This window comes from Mustela erminea, chromosome 12, assembly GCF_009829155.1.
Source record: "Mustela erminea isolate mMusErm1 chromosome 12, mMusErm1.Pri, whole genome shotgun sequence".
In the NCBI taxonomy this organism is placed as follows: Eukaryota; Metazoa; Chordata; class Mammalia; order Carnivora; family Mustelidae; genus Mustela; species Mustela erminea.
The window spans coordinates 179116-201068 of NC_045625.1; the positions used below are offsets into that span (position 1 = coordinate 179116).

General features: G+C 52.7%; 1 protein-coding gene across 12 annotated transcripts in view; it reads right to left on the reverse strand.

Moving 5' to 3' along the window:
* Positions 1-21953, reverse strand: part of CACNA1B (calcium voltage-gated channel subunit alpha1 B) — a 182974-nt gene that overhangs the window by 143997 nt on the left and 17024 nt on the right. For 10 of the 12 annotated variants that reach the window (XR_004277441.1, XM_032307664.1, XM_032307662.1 and 7 more), the window contains exons 4-6: positions 5606-5697; positions 4220-4372; positions 2780-2970 (exon numbers count right to left, since the gene is read on the reverse strand). Coding sequence is in view for 11 of the 12 variants with exons in the window: in XM_032307664.1 (XP_032163555.1) it covers positions 2780-2970; positions 4220-4372; positions 5606-5697 (436 nt within the window). In the remaining variant the exon portion in view is untranslated. Of the gene's footprint in view, positions 1-2779; positions 2971-4219; positions 4373-5605; positions 5698-11723; positions 11742-12230; positions 12292-21953 lie in introns of those variants that run through there. The other 2 variants (XM_032307665.1, XM_032307666.1) reach the window with 2 other exon arrangements.

Genomic DNA, 21953 nt, shown 5'->3' on the forward strand with positions numbered 1-21953 from the left:
ACTTCATGGCACACTTTACACCAGGAGCATCTGCTCTCAGCAGCCTGCACTGGGAGGTGGAGGCTGGGCCGTCCTCGCCCCTCCACGCCTGCCCCTGCTCCTTCTTCCTCCGTATGCTGTCGAGCTACTGACCCCACCACTATCCAAGCAGGGGAGGGACAGCAGGGGGGGACAGGCGAACTGTGCCGCGCATGGCACTGTCCCAAGACCATCGCATCTCTCTGGGCCTGACACAATTTCCTGCGGACGCGTCTCACTTAGGACCTATCTGACTCCACTTACTTTTCAAACTGAGGCCAGCCATTTCTCCTCCCGTCGGGGACGCCCCCACCCACCTCCAGTGGCTGTCAGCAGTCCGTTCTGAACAGACGTTCTCTGCTGAGACTTCATCATTCCCCTGGTCAGAATTTAAAAGGGCTCCAGGCTGCCCCCACCACTGGGCCACAGCTGGTCGGCAAGAGGCCCTCACATCACACACTCTCCTCTCCCGTTCCCAGCAACAAGCATGTTCTCCGTCTCTCTCCGGCCACCCCACGGCTGCGGGCCAATGGCTCTCCCTTGACGCACAGGCACGGTCTCGGGCCTTCCTGCCCAATGACACATCGGAAAGGACCATAAAAGCTGCACTCACTGGCCTGGAAGAGAGGGGTACACTCTCTCTCCAAAGATCCCCCTTTAAAAGCCCTGTGTGATTTCAACAATCCTCCTGTTAGTGTGCAGAGTGGACCCCAATCCTGGACCCTGCCGTGGGCACCAGCCTCACAGCTCACCACTGTCACGGCGTCCTGGTGCCTCGCCAAAGCTCCAGAGCACAATCCCACAGCACCTGCATATCTGGCTTCCAGACCTCACCAGGCCTTGCTTTCACGCGGTTCCCCGCTCCTCATCCTCCTCCGTCGTCTTCAAAGCACTGGCCATTGTCAGGCCTTTACTGAAGGCTTCCTGCTCGCCACGGTGTGAGGAACATCTCGGGGAGTGCCCAGAGAGTGGGTCCCAGGCAAACCCCTGTCTGAGGAATCTGTGGCTCTCTGGACCACAGCCTCCTGCCCTAGGGTCAGGCTCCCGTGCAGCCCCTCCCCCACAGGGCACAGACCCAACAGTCTGAGTCACCTGGGCCGAAGGCCAAGTCCCGCGGGCACCGAACGCTGCAAAACCCTGCTCTAGGTTTCTGTTGTTCAGGTGAGGCTGGCGGGGATGTGGCCAGCTCAGAGCTATTTTAGCGTCTGTCTTTGGGAAATTACTCCTTGATTGGCTGCAGGAAGAGAACAGCAAAACCCCTCATACTGCCTTTGTGCCCGTTCCTCTTTTCCTCAGTCGAACAGAGCCCGTTGTGAGATGCGACTCGCACTCCGAGAGGGGATCTGGCTCAAGGGACGTTGGGCCAGCTTCTCTTAACTCCTCGTCTTCCCCGTGCCAGCCCAGTGAGCGTTTACCACACGTCTGCTAGATACCCAGTCCTGAGACCTACCCGGCTCTCTGTGAACCCACAGAGAAGGCACAGGGCAAAGGGTCCCATCTGTCCCTTTCCTCCCATCCATCACGCCACCAGACTACACCGTGTCATTTCCTCCCAGGCGCGAGGCTGGGGAGCACAGGGCTCAGGGGCTTGTCGCCCAAACCCCACACCAGCGTACAAGCAGCAAGTTCGGCGTGAAGTGTGTGGTAACACCGGACCCTCCGCCCACAGTACCCATGCAGGGCACACCCACGCCATCCAGAACACAGCCATCAACCAGCTGTGCCTTGCCGGCCAAACCTTGCAAGAGTCCCAGCTTGTGTGTACCTTCTCTCTCTACCTCCCAGAGCCCCTAGGGGCCTAATTTAATCGTGCTCATGCCCTGGGGGCTCGTGGGGCTTCAGCAGGTAGAAGGTAGCAAGGGGTTCATCACACGAAAAAGCAAACAGCACTGTGCTCCAGCATTCATGGCAGAGTCTGCCAGGAAGAGCTTCACGTGGAGAGAGGCAGGAGCGAGACAGGTCACCAGGCGAGGGCCTTAGACCAGCTTCGTCAGGGGCCCCAGCCCAGACTGCCCCATATATACCACTGTGATGGGCAGGCACTCTCATGGGCAAGACGTTCAAGAGGAAACAGTGCCAGAGAGATGCAGCAGAAGACACGAATGTGCAAGACACATACTCTGACCCCAGGTCCCCAGTATCATCAGAGAGGTCTCCCTGCATGTCGGCTCCGTGCAGCGTGTGGCCCTGCCCTGTCTTCCCCAGGCAGCCTCAGGAGAGGGAGAGGCCAGCAGGCTTCATTGCCTCTCACTCCATCCTGAAAACCCCGCCAGGGATGGCATAGCTAGGAGCTCCCAGCAAGCTGCCACCAGTCCTAGGGACTGGAGCATATTCAACAAGCTCTCCACATGCCTCAGTTTCCTCCTTGGACAATGGGTTTCTCGAGATGATTCTGTGACTTAACAGGGAGGAGACATTTCATGCGGGGCCTGACAGCAAGCCTGCAGGGGACCTGAGGGACCACGCCGTGGCCACTCAATGATCAGCAGCAGCAACATGTCTGGAAGTGTCCGCCCGGCCCTCAGCATCACTCATACAAGAAGCTGCCCGGAGACTCTAGGACCAAGGCCAAGAGTGTGAGTGGACAGTGGGCAGTTGGTGGAGCCATCTGAAGGAAGGGGCCTAGATTTCATCCTACAATGGACAAAGGAGCTTGGGGTTGGGCAGAGGCTCCTAGGTCAGATACATCACCCCAAATGAGGCTGCAGGAGCTCCAGGGCCCGTCCATGGCCCCAGGGCCAAGGCACAACTCACAACTCACATTGTAGAGGATGTCGGTCCAGCCCTCCATGGTGATGCACTGGAAAACCGTCAAGATGGCGAACAGGATATTGTCGAAGTTGGTGATGCCGAAGTTAGGGCCTGGCCAGTACTCCCGACATTCTGTGTCCCCCTCACATAGCCGGGCTGGGGCCTCCTTGCCGCAGGGGAAGTCGCCCACTGGATCTGGATCTGCGAAGAGAAGAGTGAGGCACAGACCCTGAGCCCCGAAACCCCACGTGCTCCCACCCCTGCTGGGGTTCCTGGGTTGCGGAGACCTCATCACGGGGAGGGAGGGGGGCAGGAATCGAGCACCAGTGGGAATCCTCCCTTGACGTCCCACCATCCCTCCGTGCACCGGCTCTCTCCCCAGGCCCACACCTGCCCTCCCCGAGCTCAGGCCAACCCTCCCAGGAACTACTCGTCAACCTCTCCTTCTCAGCTAGAACCTGCCCCTCATGGATGAGGCAGGCTCAGGACTTAGGCACCTGAAAATCAAAAAAGTCAAAGTCCTAACATCTAATTCTTCCTACCACTGCCACCCTGATTTCTCCTCTCCCTCACAGCCAAGCCGCCCCAAGACTCCTGACCGGCAGATCCGCCTGTCACTCCGGAGCCACCACAAGCTGGAGTCCGCCACTGCAGTCCCTGCTCACCAGGCAGGTCAGCTCAGAGTCCAGCCAACAGGGACCCAGAGGGTGGCTGGGGGTCACAGCACCCAGGCCTCACAGCCCCGGCCCCTGCAGAGTCTACATGTTTTCCACCAGCTGTGATAAGAAGCTTTTTAAAATCATGAATGATTTAAATTTTGGTAAGAGCTTTCTCCGCATCGAGTGACGTGACCTGACAAGTCCACCCAGAACCCCACACATTCTGACCACCTCCACCAAAACAGCCCGACCGCAGCCATCTCTCTGGATCGTGATATTGGCCTCCCCGAGCCTGTTTCTGACTTTGCCTTCCTGGAGCAGCCTCGCTCAGAGCCTTCCCCTGCCTTCCCGACCTCTCTCAGAATAAGACTCCGAGTTCCCACCACAGCCTCGAAACCTGCATGACCCCCCTCTGCTCCCACGGTCCCTCACCCTGGCCTCTGCACGCACCAGGCCCTGGAACCGGAACCCTCTGGCCCAGCAGCCGCCCAGCAGTCCCTCTCACTGCTCTGACGGCTGCTTGGGGGCCATCTCAGGAGACAGGCTTCCCGGGCTGGTTTCCCTGGTTTCCGTGAAGCAGGCTCCCCAATTACTATATTGCCAATTCTCCTTTCGTTTTTCCCCAGAAGTTACTATCATCTATGATCACTGCGTTTCTGTGTCTGCTCAGGTGTCTGTGCCTTCCTGGAGGTGGTGTGTGTCCCCCATTGGCACAGAAGCTCCCCGGTCCGCTGGACTCCCAAGTAGGGCCTCCAGGATGAATGAGTCCGAGGGGCGCGGCCAGGCCTCACCTGTGCTGTTGGGGAAGCAGGCCTTGTGGAATTTGCCCATGTAGAACTCGAGGCCGATGATGGCAAACATGAGGATGGCAAAGAAGAGAAGCAGCCCAATCTGCAGGAGCGGGACCATGGCCTTCATGATGGACTTGAGCACCACCTGCAAGCCTGGACCAGAGCAGCCACGGAGGGCAGGTCAGAGCGGAGGGGGCGGTACTGGGGCTGGTCGGGGGGCGGGTGGGCAGATCAGCCAGAGCCTGGGCTGGGCAGCACTGGGGGCCGGGGCAGAGTGCTGGGCTGGGCACTGTCCAAGTAGGGGATGAGCAGGGAGTACAGGGAACCATGAGTTTGGGGGAACAGCCTGCACTTACAGGGGAGTCCTCGGGTGGGGACCAAACAGGACAGTCCCCGGGGTGGGAGATCAAGCATAAGCCTTGGAAGGAAGTGGACAGAACAATGTCCCAAAGCAGGGGAGAAGCAGGGTGCAGGGTGTCAGAGTACAAAGTCCGGGGGAGAGAACTGGACTATGAGGGCTCCGTGGGGAGTGAGCAGAGAGTCCTGAGGAGAAAGGGAGGGGGTTGCTGGGAGGGAGAAGCAAAAGATTCGGGAGGCCGAGAGCAAGAGATCTTGCGTACAGGAGTTCCCAACAGACACAGTTCCTTGGGGACGGTGAAGCAGGGGACCCACCCCCAGGAGTGTCTGACCACTAACCCCCAGCACGGGTGTGTCCAGGTCAAAGGAACCAGCACACAGGGAGGCTCAACCCCACAACCCCCTTTCCACCAGGCCCCAGCTCTTAGATACAGGCCTGAGCCTTCGCCTGGCAGGGTCTTGGGGCAGAATGAGGGCTTTCCTATAGTGGCCTCAGGGGGACACAGCTCTCAGTCCCTGCCCACCCGGGGTTCTGAGAAAAACCCAACCCCACGGTAACCCTGGCCCTCCTGCCTGGCTCCTTGAGCAGCAGAATCCAAGAGCATGTCTTAACCTGGCCTTGGGTGACCATGGCCCTGCCGAGCCTAAGGCAAAACAGGGGGTCTCTTGCAGCCTCTGGCTGTCTTCTCAGGCACCAGCCCACCCACTTGCTCAATCTCTCATCTGTACCTTAACCCCAGAAAACAAAGCAGAGCTAGAAATAGAGCAGAGAATGTGAAGAGAATAAAGCTTCCAGCTGGGGAAGCCAAGTCAGGGCAAAAGAACTGGGCCACTCTCTGGGCTTTCCCAGAGAATTTCAAGGCTTCTTCACACCTGGTTCCCGGGGGGTCAGGAGCCCTGAGCTTAGAGTCACCAGAGCCAAAGGGGTCCCTGGTTAGGCCTTAAGTGTGTTCCTTGGCTGTGGTGAGGCTTGGGGAGGAGGTCAGGAGCCCAGGCAGGCTTGGGTCTAATGGCTCTTCCCAGACTCACTCGGAATCCCAGACACCAGCTTCAGGGGCCTGAGCACACGCACAGCCCGCAGGGTCCGCAGGTCAAAGTCAGTGCCAGCCGTGGCCAGGATCCTGGCAGGAAAGAGAAGGAGGGAACTAGAGGCTTCTGTACTCAGGTAAGAGAACCCGTTCCCCACCCTCCACATCCCTTCTCCCCAGAACAGGGACACCAGGTCACTTCTGTCCCCTACTGTCCAAACACAGGGCAGGCACAGGGTATGGGACCTGCCAAGCAGGAAGGGTCAGGGACTGAATTCAGGCGTCCCCACAGTAATGTCAGCAACAGCTGCTTCCAGCGCGACCATCCCTCTGGCTCGAAGGAATCACCCTGAGAGGACCCTTGGTCTCTGACGCCTGGCCTGGCCTTGAATATGCCCTCCAGCTAAACCCAAGCCAGAACCAGGCCCCCACACCAACCCTAGACCCATGGCAAACGGCCTCGAGAGACGCGGGGACGAGTGAAACGGGTAACACGGAGGTTGAGCAGACACACACACACTCTCTTCCCCTTCTCTCAGGGGAACAGCGGTGTGGGGCAGGGGAGGTGGAACAGAGGCTTCGGGGACTCAGGAAAGCCGTCATAATCAGTCCGTTGGCAGAAAAACATATTCTGATGCCGTCTATTTCAGAAAACAGAAGATCTGAGAACCACCTCGCAGCACGGCACGTTTCTCTGCTCCCTTCATACTAAAGTTCAGTCAGAGGCTCAGTACTGGGTCTGACCTTACCTTCCCATCCGCGTTAGGCTCACCCACACCGCTCCCCTGAAATGCTGTTTGAGCCGTACCTTGTCAACTCTGGTGGTCAAGTCTCCTGCTCTAAACGGTTCCTTCTCCAGCCTTTGGCCAACTCTCTCATTTCCCTTGAACTCCCCAGGAGCCCCTCCAGGTCTCGACAGCCACCTTTGCCTTGTGCACCAGACTTGGGAGGTGGAAGCCCCTTGGCTCTGAATGCCACAGAGTGCTTTCCACTCCTCATCGCACAGCTTTAACCCAAATCTAGAACTGAGGACTCATACATCCAACTGCCCTTTTAACCTTTCCACTTGGCTATCAGAAAGTGTATCAAGCATTACATAATTAAAGAACCATTTTTTAAACGTTAATGTTTGAAAGTGTTGAAACATGAACTTCTTTAGAAAACTTCTTTCTTTAAAAAGTTCAGAGCCGCTACACTGTGGTGACTAAGCGTTGATTCCTGCGGCAGCCTTGCTTCTTCCCCAGCTCCCACTCCTCGTCGATGTTATTTCAGCCAAAACCAGGGCTTCCCTGAGTCCTCTCCCCACTCGCTCTACACACCATGCACCAACAGTCCTGGCGGTTCTGCTGAATGTGTCCCGGACTCTTGGTGAAGAAGGCTCTGTGCTCCCTGCTCAAGATACATGGCAGCGAGAATAGAATTTGAGACAGAGCTGAAACTCTCAGTGGAAAAAAGAAAGGCAAAAAGAAAATATCTGTTCAGACCAGAAGTCCAGAGCACATGAAGAAACCCAATGCTACGAGAGACTTCCAATTATCAAAACTGACTACTGGAAGATTAACTTTGTTCTGACAAAATTGACACATATGAAACAAACGCAGTCAGAAACAGGTCTGCATCTGAAAGACTAGCCAGTTTGGGCAACAAAGAACAGTAACAGTGATAATAAATCACACTCTGGGCTGGAGACACGGTTTGAGAGCATGAGTGATTTGGAAAATAGTACACAGACTAGTACGGAAGAACTCGCCCGCAGACATCAAGAAGTCAAAGAAGGAATAAGAGAGAGAAATTAAGCAAAACGGAGGTCAGATCATAAGCTCAGCACACATCCGGTGTGAACTGCGGAAGAGAACAGGGCAGAGAAGTGAAGAAGCAACATTGGAGGAGGTAGCAGGTGAGAAATTAACAGAACTAAAAATGACCTTTTCAATCAAAAGTGCACTACAAGTACCCATTGAGGAAAGAAAATACATCTGACTAGAAACAGGGAGGAATGGCAGAACATCAAGGATAAAAAGACAGCCTTAGGGGCACCTGGGTGGCTCAGTGGGTTAAAGCCTCTGCCTTTGGCTCAGGTCATGATCCCAGGGTCCTGGGATCGAGCCCCGCATCAGGCTCTCTGCTCAGCAGGGAGCCTGCTTCCTCCTCTCTCTCTCTCTGCCTGCCTCTCTGCCTACTTGTAATCTCTGTCTGTCAAATAAATAAATAAATAAATCTTTAAAAAAAAAAAAAAAAAAAGACAGCCTTAGAAGTTGCCAGAAAGAAAAAGAAAAAACAAAATATCTCCTAATAGTGAAAAAGGATAATTGAAAAGAAAAAGAACTTCACTTTGGCAAAAATACGTGCCAGAAGGCAATCGAGTTATACCTTCCAAGAGCAGCAGAAAGTAATGGTGACCTTAGAACTTTATATCCAGCCAAACTGTCAATGAAGAGTGAGGGCAAAATAAACGTATTTTCAGGGGCGCCTGGGGGGCTCAGTTGTTGAGCCTCTGCCTTTGGATGGAGTCATGATCTCAGGGTTCTGGGATCAAGCCCCGCATCAGGCTCTCTGCTCAGCGGGGAGTCTGCTCCTCCTTCTCCCACTCTTCCTGCTGTGTTCCCTCTCTCACTGTCTCTCTCTCTCGTCAAATAAATAAAGTCTTTTAAAAAAATTTTTTTTCAGATATAAAAGAAGTCATCACCCCAGATTTCAACACAGTCAAAAAGTCTAGCAAAGCTCCTCTCACAGTCTGAAGGGCTGAATACCAAAACTCAGTAAGGCTACCTAAGATTAAAACAAAATTAGCAGCTTTGGGACTCCTGGGTGGCTCAGTCAATTAAGCATCTGACTCGGTTTCTTCTCAGGTCATGATCTCAGGGTCATGACACTGAGCCCCAAGTTGGGCTCTGTGGTGGGCATGGAGGCTGCTAAGAGTTTCTTTCCCCCTCTGCCCCTCCTTCCACTCACACATGTGCGCGCGCGCGCTCTCTCTCTCTCTCTCTCTCTCAAATGAATAAGTCTTTAAAAAAAAATCAGCAGCCTTGATATACCATGGAGTTCTAGTCTTCTACATCTTTCCTATCTCACCTATCAAACTCTGCCCCTAACAAATAAAGAACAGGGGCACCTGGGTGGCTCAGTGAGTTAAAGCCTTTGCCTTCAGCTCGGGTCATGATCCCAGGGTCCTGGGATCCAGCCCCACGTCGGGCTCTTTGCTCAGCAGGGAGCCTGCTCTCCCGCCCCTGCCTACTTGCGCCAATCTCTCTCTGTCAGATAAATAAATAAAATCTTTAAAAAAACAACAACAACAACAAAAATAAATAACGAACATAGCCTTTTTTGAGTACATAGGAATATCTTTCAAAACTGCCCATGTCCAAGATGCCTGGGTGGTGCAGTCAGTGCAGAGGCATCTGACGCTCAGGTCTGATCTCAGGGTCGTGAGATGGAGCCCCGTGATGGGTTCCAAGTTCAAAAGGAATCTGCTCGAGTTTCTTTCTCCCTCTCCCCTGCCCCTCCCTGCCTTGAACAAATAAATAAACCTTTTTAAAAAGAGAGAAAATTACCCATAACCTACATTACAAAAAAGCCTCAGCAAATTTCAAAGAATTAGTAACATACATTATCACACTTCCGCTATTCAATAAATGTATTTAAATGAGAATACAAATATAAAAACACACTGCAAAAGAAAACTCATATGTATAGAAACCCTCAAAATGCACAACTAAATAACTCATTAACTAAAAAGTAAAAAGACAAATTACCAAATAATTAGAACCCATCAACAATGAAAATACCACATATTACAATGTATGGGGTTCTGTGAAAGAGATGTTTAAGGGGAAATTCATAAAGTTAAATGATTTTTTTTTTTTTTTTGAAGACTGAAAATAAATAAACCAAGCACAGATCTGTCTCAAGAATCTTAAAAAAGAACAGAAGAGGGGGGCGCCTGGGTGACTCAGTTATTAAGCATCTGCCTTTCAGTTCAGGTCATTATGCCAGGGTCCTAGGATCAAGCCCCGCATCAGGCTCCCTGCTCAGCGGGGAGCCTGCTTCTCCCTCTCCCACTCCCCCTGCTTGTATTCCTGCTCTCGCTGTGTCTCTATCAAATAAATAAATAAAATCTTTAAAAGAAAAAGAAAGAAGACTAAATTTACAGAAAAGAGAAAAATGGAAATAATAAAGGTAAGCGTAGACACGTTTCAAACAGAAAATAGAGAAATAACAGCTGAATCTGAAAGTTGAAAAAAATGAACAAGCTTCTGGCAAGAATCATTCAGGAAAAGAGAATGTGCACATATCTGAACACACCTGTACACAGATACACACACGTATAGAAACACACGACACTTGCATACCCATACATGTGTACCATGATATATTCACATAGAGGGGACATAACTGCAGACAGGAGAGATTTTTAGAATCGCAAAAGAATATTATTAACAATTTTATATCAATGTTAAAATTTTGATGAAAGGAATATATCCCCCCAGAATGCAATTTTTCAAACGTAACCAAAGAAGTAGAAAACCTGAACAAACCGCTAATGACTGTATTGGTTTCCTATTGCTGTGTAAAGACTTGCAACAAAGTTAGTAACTTGAAATACCACCTGTTAGCTCACAGCCCTGTAGGTCAAAGTCAGGGCACACCTCAGCTAGGTTCTCCGCTTAGGGTCTCAGAAGGCTGAGATCCCGGTGTCAGCCAGTTTGTACCCTCATCCAGAGACCAATATAGGGCAAGTCATGCTTCCTAGCCCCTTCGTGCTGTTTGCAGGAGTACGGAGTCCCATTGTCTCGCTGTCAGCCCTCAGCTCCTGGCAGCCACGCTCAGGTCCTCGCCCCCTGGTCCTCAAGAGTCCCTCTCACACCTCTAAACGCTCTAATTTTTTATGAAGGGCTCAGTCCCTTTAAAAGGGTCACCTAATTAGGTTGGTCCTTTTCGGTTAACTCAGTCAACTGTTTGGGAAACTAACGATGGCCGTGAGATCATATCCATGACCCTTCCCACACTAAGGGGAGATGAGCACAGGCAGGGACGGGATCCTTGGGGGCTGTCTCAGAATTCTGCCTACCAAAACCATTCATAAAACTGAATTTGGATTCAGGTTTCCTCTGGCAAACATCAGATCCACACTATTGTACAAACGAGTTCCATGAACATCCAAAAAACAGGTAATTTCTATGTTATAATACACTGTTTCGGAGAATAAAAATACAAGAAAAGCTCCCCAACTCATTTTATGACCCTAGTATAATCTGGATATCAAAACTGGAAAAGGACAAGAAAATGTTATACATATCTCAATTATGAACACAAATCTTAAGTTACAAATCAGAATAACACTCAAAAGTACGTATTTTAGGAGTATATAATGGCCAGCTGAGTTGCCACAGGAGCGTAAGAATCGTTCAATAGTAGAATAACTATTAATGTACCCCACCAATTAAAAATCAAAATAGAAACCATATTATCCCGTCAAAAATTTCAGAGAGGGGCACCTGGGTGGCTGTGGGTTAAGCCTCTGCCTTCGGCTCAGGTCATGATCCCGGAGTTCCGGGATCGAGTCCCACATCGGGCTCCGGGAAGCCTGTGTCTCCCTCTCCCACCCACTGCCCCTCCCCCCCACCCACTGCGCCCCCCACCCCTCCACACCCCCCGTCGGCTTGTGTTTCTTCTCTTGCTGTGTCTCTGTGAAATAAAGAAAATCTTTAAGGGGGGGAAATTGTATTCTATACACTTGCAATGAATAAACAAAAAAGGAAAATTTTTTAATTCATTTACAATAGTATCAAGAAAGAGTGAAAAACTTAGGAATAAAATTAACCAAGGAGGTGGAGGAAATTAAAGAACACTCAGCAAACGTAAAGACACCCCGTGTCTTCGAGCTGGAGCCTTAGTGTCCGCACCGCGCAAAGCGAACTCCAGAGTCCGTGTAATCCCTACCTATCAAAGCTCCAACGGCATTGTTTGCAGAAATAGAAAAATTCCTCCTAAAATTCACATGCAATCTCAAAGAACCCCAAATAAACGAAACAATCTTGAAAAAGAACAAAACTCAAAGACTCCCAAGTTACTGCGAACCTACAGGAACAAAACAGCGTGACGTCGGCGTGAGGACGGACAGACGCACAGAAGGGGGCAGTGGCTCGGACAGCAGCCCTCAGCACGGTCTCCGGAGCGCGACAGCGACCCACGCGGAGAAGACGGTCTTTGGCCCAGACCCGGCGGGAGACGGGAAGAGCCGCACCAAACAGCCGTTCGCACGGACGCGACTCGGAGCCGGGCTTCGCTCATCCCCGCGGAAGACCCTGAACTAGGACGCGGGGGGCGGGGGGGCAGGAGACAACCGTCGCGGCACCGGACGTGGCGAGGACTTCGCGGCTGCGACACCGAGAGCAGGGGCAGTAACACGCCGCCCTGTACCAAAATGCAAAACTTCGCGCGTCCAAGGGCCTCTGGAGAGGGTGAAAGAGCCCTCAGAGCGGGAGAAAACGCGCGCAAATCCTTCATCTGGGAAGCTTGGTATGCAGAGCACACAACTCAACAACAAAAACTGAATCTAAAACGGGCGAATGACTTGAATGACTATTTCTTAAGGAAAAAAAGACACGCGAACGGCGAAAACATACATGAAGCGATGCTCAGGGGGCGCGCGGGCCGGCGCGGCGCTGAGGCGGCACCTCACGGCCACCGGCGCTGAGGCGGCACCTCACGGCCACCGGCGCTGAGGCGGCACCTCACGGCCACCGGGACGGCCGCCGAGGAGGGCGCGTGGCGGGCGCTGGGAGCGCGGAGCAGCCGCGAGCCGGGCACCGCGGGGCGCGAAACGGACACGCCGACCGACGTGGGGAAGCAACGGGAGTTGTGACGTGATGACGCGCACGTGAGCACGAGCGCACACGCCGTGACGGACACGCGCGGTGCAAGTCGGGACATGCGCACGCGCGCCGGCCTCACGGCCGCAGGTCACGAGGGGCCCGACCGAGGGAGCGTCCGCAGCAGGACTCAGCGCTCGCTGGGGCGCCTCTTTCTCCAGAGAAGCACCCGCCGCTCCACAGGGGAAGGCCGCTGGGGGCGGGGGGGCGCGCCCGGGGCCTCCGTCGTTATTTATGTATTTATTTGAGAGAGGGAGTGAGAGAGAGAGCACAAGAGGGGAGCAGGCCAGAGGGAGAAGCAGACTCCCCGTGAAGCTGGGAGCCTGACGTGGGACTCGGTCCTCGGACTCCAGGATCATGACCTAAGCTGAAGGCAGTCGCTTAACCGAGTCCCCCAGCGCCCTCCAAATCCATTCTTAAGAGTGCCGACAAACCAGCATTTGTCGGGGATTTCCTTTCAAATCAGACCATAAAATAAGAATCCCCGCCATTGTTCTCACTTCGTCTTGTTAGAGAGTTCCAGCAAACACAAGAGAACATGAGAAAAAAGTAAGGAAATGAGTAGATAAAACGATTCTTTCCAAAAGCAACGATAAAACTCCCAGGAGCCGGGTCGCAGCCGCCCCCGACACGGGCCATCCCAGAACCGCAGCAGCCACCTCGCCTGGGATGAGATGAGGAGCGTGGCCTGGGGGTGGGGGCTGTGAGAAGCCCCATGGGCAGCCCGGAGGTCACTCGGTTTGGAGGCCCACTGGCCAGCCGCGTCAGCTTGAACAGCACGCTGCAGGCTTGCGAGGACCCCTAACTTCAGCTTCTGCAGAGGACAGAACAGCCTGGGGCCTTCAAGGGAGAGGACAGCAAAGTGAGACCAGAAGCATGGACAGAGAAGCGCACGGAACAGCCGCCTGCAGGTGTGCTGCACGGAGGCCGAGAAACAGCCATCGCTGGCTGGAGGCCCCGTCGGAAAGGCAAAAGCCGCCCACGGCACCGGGTCCCAGCAGTGTGCCGAGAACACAGGCCTTCGAGCTAAAGGAACCCAGACGCCCCTGCTTGGAGGTACTGTGACACCCAACACTTCAGTCACTGGCATCAGTGAAGACGAGCCACCTAGAAGCAACTGGAAAGTGTGAGTGACCTCCACCAAGACGACCACCGCATCTTATTTACAAAAAGGGGGAGCACTGAATAAAGGTGAGATTTACTGTAACCCTGGACAGACAGATGAAGCACACGAGTTTAGAATTTGACTCTCTCTCCAGAAATCAACTTAGAAATTCTCAACAATTGAAGCTGTTCCGAAAGGAATTTTTTAAACTACAACAAATCAACCTCGGAATTTATCTGGAAAACTAAAAAGGCAAAAAAATTGAAGAAAGGCTCAGAAAAACTTCAGAAAAGAAAAGCCAAGAGTAAAGGACTCGTTTAATGAGATACGAGAGGCTTCCTTGAGCTCAGCAACCGGACCACACGCCGATGCACACAGAGCAAGGGCCAAGAGGGTTCAAATCAGAACACGGACGTAGAGACTGCTCTGCGCAGAGGCACGAGGGGTCTGGCAAGAGAGGCGCAACCAAACAACAGGAAACTGAGCCACGTTCGAGCCTGATGGACAGAGGAAACACACCACCATCCACCTTTGAGGCCTTGTGCCTCAGAAGGAGTCCCAGGTGGGGTGAAGATGCGCACGTGTTTTGGGGTCTTATCTATAAAAGCAAAATGGGAAATAAAGGACATGTCCGACAAGAGAGTGTGGCCGAGGCCCGTCTACACAAGGCCCCCATGAGGGCGGCGGACTGTGGTGGGAGCAGAGTGCCCTCCACATCCCCGACACACAGTCCCAACTGTGTATTTTTAAGACCTACGCACAGAAAAAGCTTGGAAAAAAATATTGCAAAATATTAGCAGTAGTAACACCTCAGGACAGCCTGTGAGCCACTGTTTTTACTCTTTCCTATATCCACATTTTCAAGCGAGAAAGTCAATGTCTTTTTACTTATATAGAAAAGAAAAATGTCCTTCACTGAAATTAAGAAATACAGAATAATAATAACGTTGACAGACGTTACACGAACAGTAACAGAATTGTAGTTAGAGCATGCATCCCTGAATTCTGCAAGAATTTCTTGGTGCCTTCCCTTCCCGAAGTCTTGGGCTCTAGAAAAATCCTGGAAAGGGAGGTGGTGACGTGAGCCAGAGAGGGAGGTGGGGGTGGGGTGTCGGCTCTCCTCCCCTCCAGGACCAGCCAGTGCCTCCTTCCAGCTCCACAACTAGCCGGGCGCCTGGCAGGAGTGCACGCTCGAATGTGCTCCTGGAGCAGCACTGAAATTTCCAAAACGAAATGGCCAAGGATCCAAGAGTCATAAAACAGACACAATTTAGTAATGTGCGAACATACCCAAAATCACCAGTATTGGAAACTGAAAGGTAAGGCGGCCGTGAGACAGCTTTACACCCAATAAATTAACACGAGCTTTAGAAACGTCACATCCCGTGGTGGCGGCAGGCGGGGGGTGGGTGACTCTCAGGATTGGAACAGAACCAGCGGGAATTGTAAACGACGCTTCCCATTTGGTTGGAAAACAACTTGGCAAAATGAAATGCACATCGTGTTTAAACACTTTTCACCAGGCCACTCTGCGAGCGTGTCCCGTTGGAATACTGCACCGAGGCATCGCGGCATCTGCTGGGGAACCCAGACGGGACATGTCCACACTCGGCAACACAGAAACGCAACACAACACCAATACCACAGTGAACAGGACACGGGGAGGCCATGCAAAGGGTAACAACTTCAGGGAACGTGACTGACGCGTGTGACAGGAAAGACACCAGACACAAAGGGCCACATCGTGTCTGACCACATCTGTCCAGAGCAGACAAATCCAGGGACAGAAAGGGGACCAGAGGGGGCCAGGGGCTGGAGGGGAGAGGGAAGGCAGACAGGCAGGTCTCTTTGGGAAGCTGATGGAAATGTTCTCAGATTAAGTTGTGGTCATGGATGTAGCACCCTACGGCCACACGAAAAGCCACTGAATTATATGCTGTAAAAAATGAACGTCGTGGTATGTGAATTTTACCTCAGCATGCTGCTCTAGGAAAAGAAAGAGATAAAATACAAGTTTTTTTATGTGAACTATGATTCAAGTATCGCTGACACATGAGGATTTGAGCCCCAGAGCACATAGAAGCCCCTGATGGCGACTGTCGCCCAATTCCCAAGCCCAGGTCCCCTTCTGCACGGCAAGTAGAAGGGGGTAAATGCACCGGGTTGTATCCACAGGCCCCTGCGGAGACCTGCTCTTGCCCTGGCACCCAGGAGGAGGGGGTACTCCCCGAGGCATTGTGGCCTCAGGGGGCAGGACTCCCACAGCTGCAGCCTTGGCCTCGGTCCCTGAGCCCCATGCAGGAACTCACTACGTCCCCCCTGACCCCGGGGTCCCAGCTGAGGTCTCCCTGCCACCCCACAGCAGTCTGTGCATAGTCTCTGGGCTCACACCCCAGCCGGAGCCAGCGCCTGAGGCCTGACCCAACCCAGCCACACCTCACGAGGCCACCCATTTCCAAAAATGCTGAGAACTGCCAGAGGCGACCAGGAAGCCACAACGGCTATGTGTCTGAGAGGATGTGGCATGACAGAGAAGCCACCAATGTCCCCAGACATAATCCCAATCTAAACCCTAACCCACATCTTGGGGCTTACACCTCGCCTGCCCCTCCCGCGCTCGCACCCTACGTCCTCCTGCCCCTGCCGCCTGTGCCAGCCCCTCAGAACGTCCATGCTGAGCCTGGGGGGAACCACAGACCTGGTGTGGCCCCACAGCCCCCAACCTTATCAGCCCATGTTCTGTTCTGTTTGGGGACACCAACAGAGCCAGGACCACGAGGCTGGTGATGACAGTCTGGGGGATTCTGCCCTGCTGGGAGCATGCAAAGCTCCCTGAATTCTCACAATGGTCCCTTAGGAGGGGGACAACTGTCATGCTGTTTGATGATGGTAGATGGTGTCCTCTGTCCAGCCCCAGGCCAAGCGGGCAGCTCTGAGACTCCTGTCCCATCAAGCCCAGCAAAGGGAGCAAATATAGGGTGACCACTAGTGTCCGGTGGCCCCGGCCAGCCTCAGTCCATGCTGCTGACCCAGCACAGTAGCCACAGACACCCCCTGGACTTCTGGAAACCTCAGGGCAGACGACCCGCAGCCGGAAGGGTCTGGAGCGCAGGGGCCTGTCCGCCCCCTCGGATGCTGCGATCCAGCAGTGGTGCTGAGCTGAGCGAAGGCCCCGTCCCAGCCAGGGCCTGAGCCAGGCAGCATTTCAGGGGCACCACTCAGCCCCTCCGGGAAGGTCGGGCCCTGCCGAGGCCGGGGGTGCTGCGGCCGCCCCCTCCACCCCGACACGGGCGCCCCAGATTCAGCAGGGCCCACCTGGAGGAGCCCAAGCCCCCAGCCACCAGAGCCAGGGTTCCAGCCCGAGCCCGCCTCCTCCGGGTTGCCAGACTTCGGGAAGACCCTGCGTGTCTGCGACAGGACAAGAACAGCGTGAGGGTCCCTGGTGAGGCTGCCGTGACAGAGCGCTTGCAGGATGTGCCCAACGGTATCAGCACCACCAGCGGCGGAAGGGCCGGCTCCAGCCTCCCAAGAACCACCGAGGACCTCTCTGAGGCCCGGCGAGGCAAGTGGCTCCGGGTGGGACCGGAAGCTCTCCACTGGGAGAAGCGTCCACGCCGACATGCCCCTGCCTCAGCTCACACTGGGGAGCTTGGGGGGTCTCCAGGCCAGGACCCGCCGGGTAGCTGCCAAGCCAGCCAGGCCCACAGTCCCAACTCCGGCCCAGGGACACCAGAGCTGAGCTGGCAGACGCATGACAGAGATGGCACCGTCTCCAGGAACTGCTTCGTCACGGACTTTCCAGGTGCTGGCTCTTGCCCAGGAGGCTGCTGGCAGTTGCCATGGAGACAGCCTGTGGGTCTTAGCCAAAGAGGCCTCAGTAGCCCCTCAGCCTCCCAGCCCACTCCCAGCCCAGGGCCTCCCAGGCCCACCTCCCCTGCACCAGAGGCCCTGAGACTGCCCCAGACCCAGGCAGCCACGGGCTGGGATAAAGAAGGGCTGGGCCCGGCACGTGTGAGCCTCCACCCTGGAGAACACAGCTGGCAGCAGACGGCACTCACACGTCATTCAAACAGAAACCTGTGGGCTGTCTACTTGGTGCCAGGGCCATGCAGAGGTCAGCAGCATGACCCCCATCTTAGAGGAAGAAACTGCAGTTCAGAGACACATGCAAGTGTCCAGGCTCACAGCCACAAAGATGTGGGGCTGGGACACTAGCCAGGACCTCGTGCCTCACAGTGACACACGCCGACACGTGCTGGGGTCAGCCCTCCATGCAAGAAGGGTCAGAGTCTCTGCCTAAAGCACAGAAGAGTCCAGACACATGTGGCCATTCTCTCGTCACTTCTCCTCAATGGGCTACGGGACAAGCAGGGACCCTGCAGAGCAGACGGCAAGGGCTACCAGCCCCAACCTCCCGAGGGTACAGCAAGCAACCCTCGCAGGGATGTGCCATATGGCCCCTCAGCTGACCTCCCTGACCCTTGCCACCCCGACCTGCCCGGGCAGAAGGTGGCCTCTCAGGTGGGCATCTTGTTCTTGAGCTGTGCAGCTCAGAAGAGGCCTACTGCTTCGGTGAGGTGCAGCAAAGCCCAGTCAGTGACATCACCATGACCTAGGACAGTCACAGCAGCCAGAGACACCCTGGGAAGGGAGGCCTTCAAGTGACCAGTATCAGTGACTGTTAAGGGTCAGAGACCCAGCTCAAACAGGGTTAGATGAAATCCCGTCTCAGAAACTAGGGAAGAAATGTCCAGGTTTCAGTCAAAACTCATCCAACAGGGGCACCTGGGTGGCTAAGTGGGTTGAGCCTCTGCCTGCGGCTCAGGTCATGATCTCAGGGTCCTGGGATCGAGCCCCGCATCGAGATCTCTGCTCAGCGGGGAGCCTGCTTTCTCCTCTCTCTCTCTGCTTGCCTCTCTGTCTACTGTGATCTCTGTCTGTCAAATACATAAATAAAATCTTTAAAAAATAATAATTATTAAAAAAAAACTCATCCAACAAAAAACCGGGAAGATCTCAAACTGAATGAAAAGAAACAATCCGTGGATGCCAACGTGGAAATCGAACAGATCCTGGAAAGACCAGACAAAGACACTGAAGCTGTTAAGATAAACATGCCTCCACAAACACAGCAGACATGCTTCAAACAAACAAACAAAAAGACACAAAGTATCAACAAAATCAAAGATACGAAAAAGAATCCTATAAAAATTTTATACGAGGGGCGCCTGGGTGGCTCAGTGGGTTGGGTCACTGCCTTCTGCTCGGGTCATGATCTCAGGGTCCTGGGATCAAGTCCCACATCAGGCTCTCTGCTCGGCAGGGAGCCTGCTTCCCTCTCTCTCTCTGCCTGCCTCTCCGACTACTTGCGGTTTCTCTCTGTCAAATAAATAAATAAAATCTTTTAAAAAAAAAAATTTTATACGAGGGGCACCTGGGTGGTGCAGTCTATTAACCATGAGACTCTTGATTTCAGCTCAGGTCATGATCTCACAGTAAGGAAATGGAGCCCCACGTCAGGCTCCAAGCTCAGCAGTGAATCTGCCTGAGACTCTCCCTCTCCCTCTGCCTCTGCCCCTCCCCTCCCATGTGCACTCTCTCTCTAAAATAATAAATCTTTTTTAAAAATTACAACTGAAAAATACAATAACCAAAATGAAAAGCTAAGAGGATGAGCTCAATACCAGAACACACCAAACAGGAGAAAAGGAGGAGGAGGAGGGAGAGAAGATGGAGGAAGAGGAAGATGAGGAGGAAGAAGCTGTGAAGGGAGAGGAGGAGGAGGAGAGAGAAGAGGGAACCGCAAAGACCTACGGGATATATTAATATATCACATTCCTGGAAGGAACGGGAAGGAAGGTAGGGCTAGACAGGCATGTAATTATAACAACGTAAGACGGAAAACTTTCGAATTCGGCAAGAGGCTTAAACCTGCAGATTCAAGAAGTTGCATGAATTCCAAATAAGATAAACTGAAAGATAGTGGCAAGATACATCACAAACTTCTGAAAACCAAATTAGGACACCAGAAATTTGAAAATGAGATGAACTCAGTGGTAGGTAACGGGACTCTTTTGTGAGGCTGTTGTGACTGTTCTCGTATCAGCCAGAGTCCTTATTCTTGGAATATTAGAGGTGGAGCTTTGTAACACCTACATCTTCTAATTATTTTTTATTGTATTTTTATTTTTTTGCCTACATCTTTCAAATGCTTAGCGAAATATATAATACAGAAAGAATAAAAGTTACAACATCAACTTTTACTGAATTTTGGGAGCATGTGCATACATGTGCATACATTCAGTTCTCTGAAAACTTTCATAATAAAATGAGGTATGTGCACTTTATTTATACATTTAACATAAATAAATAATACCCACATACATACGTGTATAGATCTACTCCTGAAAATAACCAGAGAAACAGACTGCCTTATCTGTCAGGGGAAACAATTCAAAGCACAAGGTTTCTCCTCAGGAACCGGGACAGAAGGAAGCACACAGTATTTTCCGGTGCTGAAGATAAAGAAGTGTCGACCCAGACAGCAAAACCCAACAAAAATATCTTTCAGGAATAAAGAAATCAGGACACTGTCGGATGAAGAAATATTAACAGAATCTGTCACTAGCATGACTAGCCTGAAAGAAAGACGAGAAAAGTGCTCTAGTCACAAAGAAGGTGATGGAAACAAGGGATCACTGCCCATCAAGAAGGAGGGCCGATGCGAAGAATTAAAACGGGGTAAAAACCACACAATTTCGTTCTTTCTCTGAGTTTTCTCAGTTACGTTTGACGGTTGAAGCAGAAGTCACGGCATATCCTGATGCACTTCTAACACAAGCAGGGGATGGGACGCCTGGCTGAGCATCTGAGTTTCAGCTTTGGCTCAGGACCTGATCTCGGGGTCACGGGATCGATCCCCACACTGGGCTCTGCATCAGGCATGGATTCCACTTGAGAGCCCCCCTCGCTCTGCCCCTGCCCCCACCCCACTCTCTCTCGCTCACTCTCTCTATATGTATATATAAAGTAAATAAAAATCTTCAAACACAAGCGGAGGAGATATTTAAGAGAATTATATTACAAGCAGGGGAAAATTCCTATGTTCGGCTTGAACTAGTAAAATGATATCAACAGACTGGTAAGTTACGTGACAATGCAACACTTAGAAAAACCACTAAAGGGGCACCTGGGTGGCTCAGTGGGTTAAGCCGCTGCCTTCAGCTCAGGTCATGATCTCAGGGTCCTGGGATCGAGTCCCGCATCGGGCTCCTGCTCGGCAGACAGCCTGCTTCTCTCTCTCTCTCTCTCTCTGCCTACTTGTAATCTCTCTCTGTCAAATAAATAAATAAATAAAAATCTTAAAAAAAAAAAAAAAAAAAAAAAGAAAAACCACTAAAAACCCATCGAAAAGATGCACTCAAAATATGCAGATTAGTTACACTGGGGTTCCAAAATCTGTGTCAGTAACCCGGGAGAAGGCCAGAAAAAAATGAGACATAAAAAAGAGAGGTCAAACAGAAACAAAAAATACAACAAGGAACTTAATCCTAACACACTGACAATTGTTCTGCACAGAATTGTCATAAACCAAATGAACAATCAGACATGACCCAACTGTGTTGTCTGTAGGAAAGTCACTTCATCTAGAATGGGACAGACGAGCTGAAAGCAGAAAGACAGAAAAAGAGACACTGTGTGGACAGTAATCAAAGAAGAGCAGGCAGGACCGCAGGAAACCGGACAGAGAAGACGTCCCACTGCGGGCGACCCAGCTGGAGCACAGCCCATGGCGACCCTGCAGGGAACGAGGGGACCGAGGCCCAGCGGGGACGCCAGGGGACGGGGGGAGCACCTCGTGTGCTCGGGACCCCACCCCGTGCAGGGCCCGGGAGCATGGCTCTGCGAAGCCACAGCGGGACATGCGGTGCGGAGGGCCCAGGTTGTTCCGAGACAGAACCCGGCCCGGCCCCGGCACACGCAGACCCGCACACCGCAGTCAACACTGCACAGAATGTTCTCGGAGCCCGGGCGAGCGAGGCAGAAACCCCCGCAACAGGTCTGCACGCCGCCGAAGCAGGGCAGGGGCAGACTGACCCCATGACGGTGCACGGTTAGAGCGTCAGAATCTCACGTTCTCACCACAAGAACTGAGGAAAAGGAAAGGAAAGTAAGCCCACAGCAAGCAGACAATAATGAGAGAAATAGATGAGACTGAAAAGAGAGAGAAAGGACAAAAACCACAATGAAACTAAGAGCTGTTTCTCCGAAAAGATCATAAAATGGACGACATCTAGCGAGCCCGACTAGGAAAGACAGAGGAGACACGAGGAGGCCTGAGGGAGGCTGTCCCAGGGGACGCAGCGGCTCCA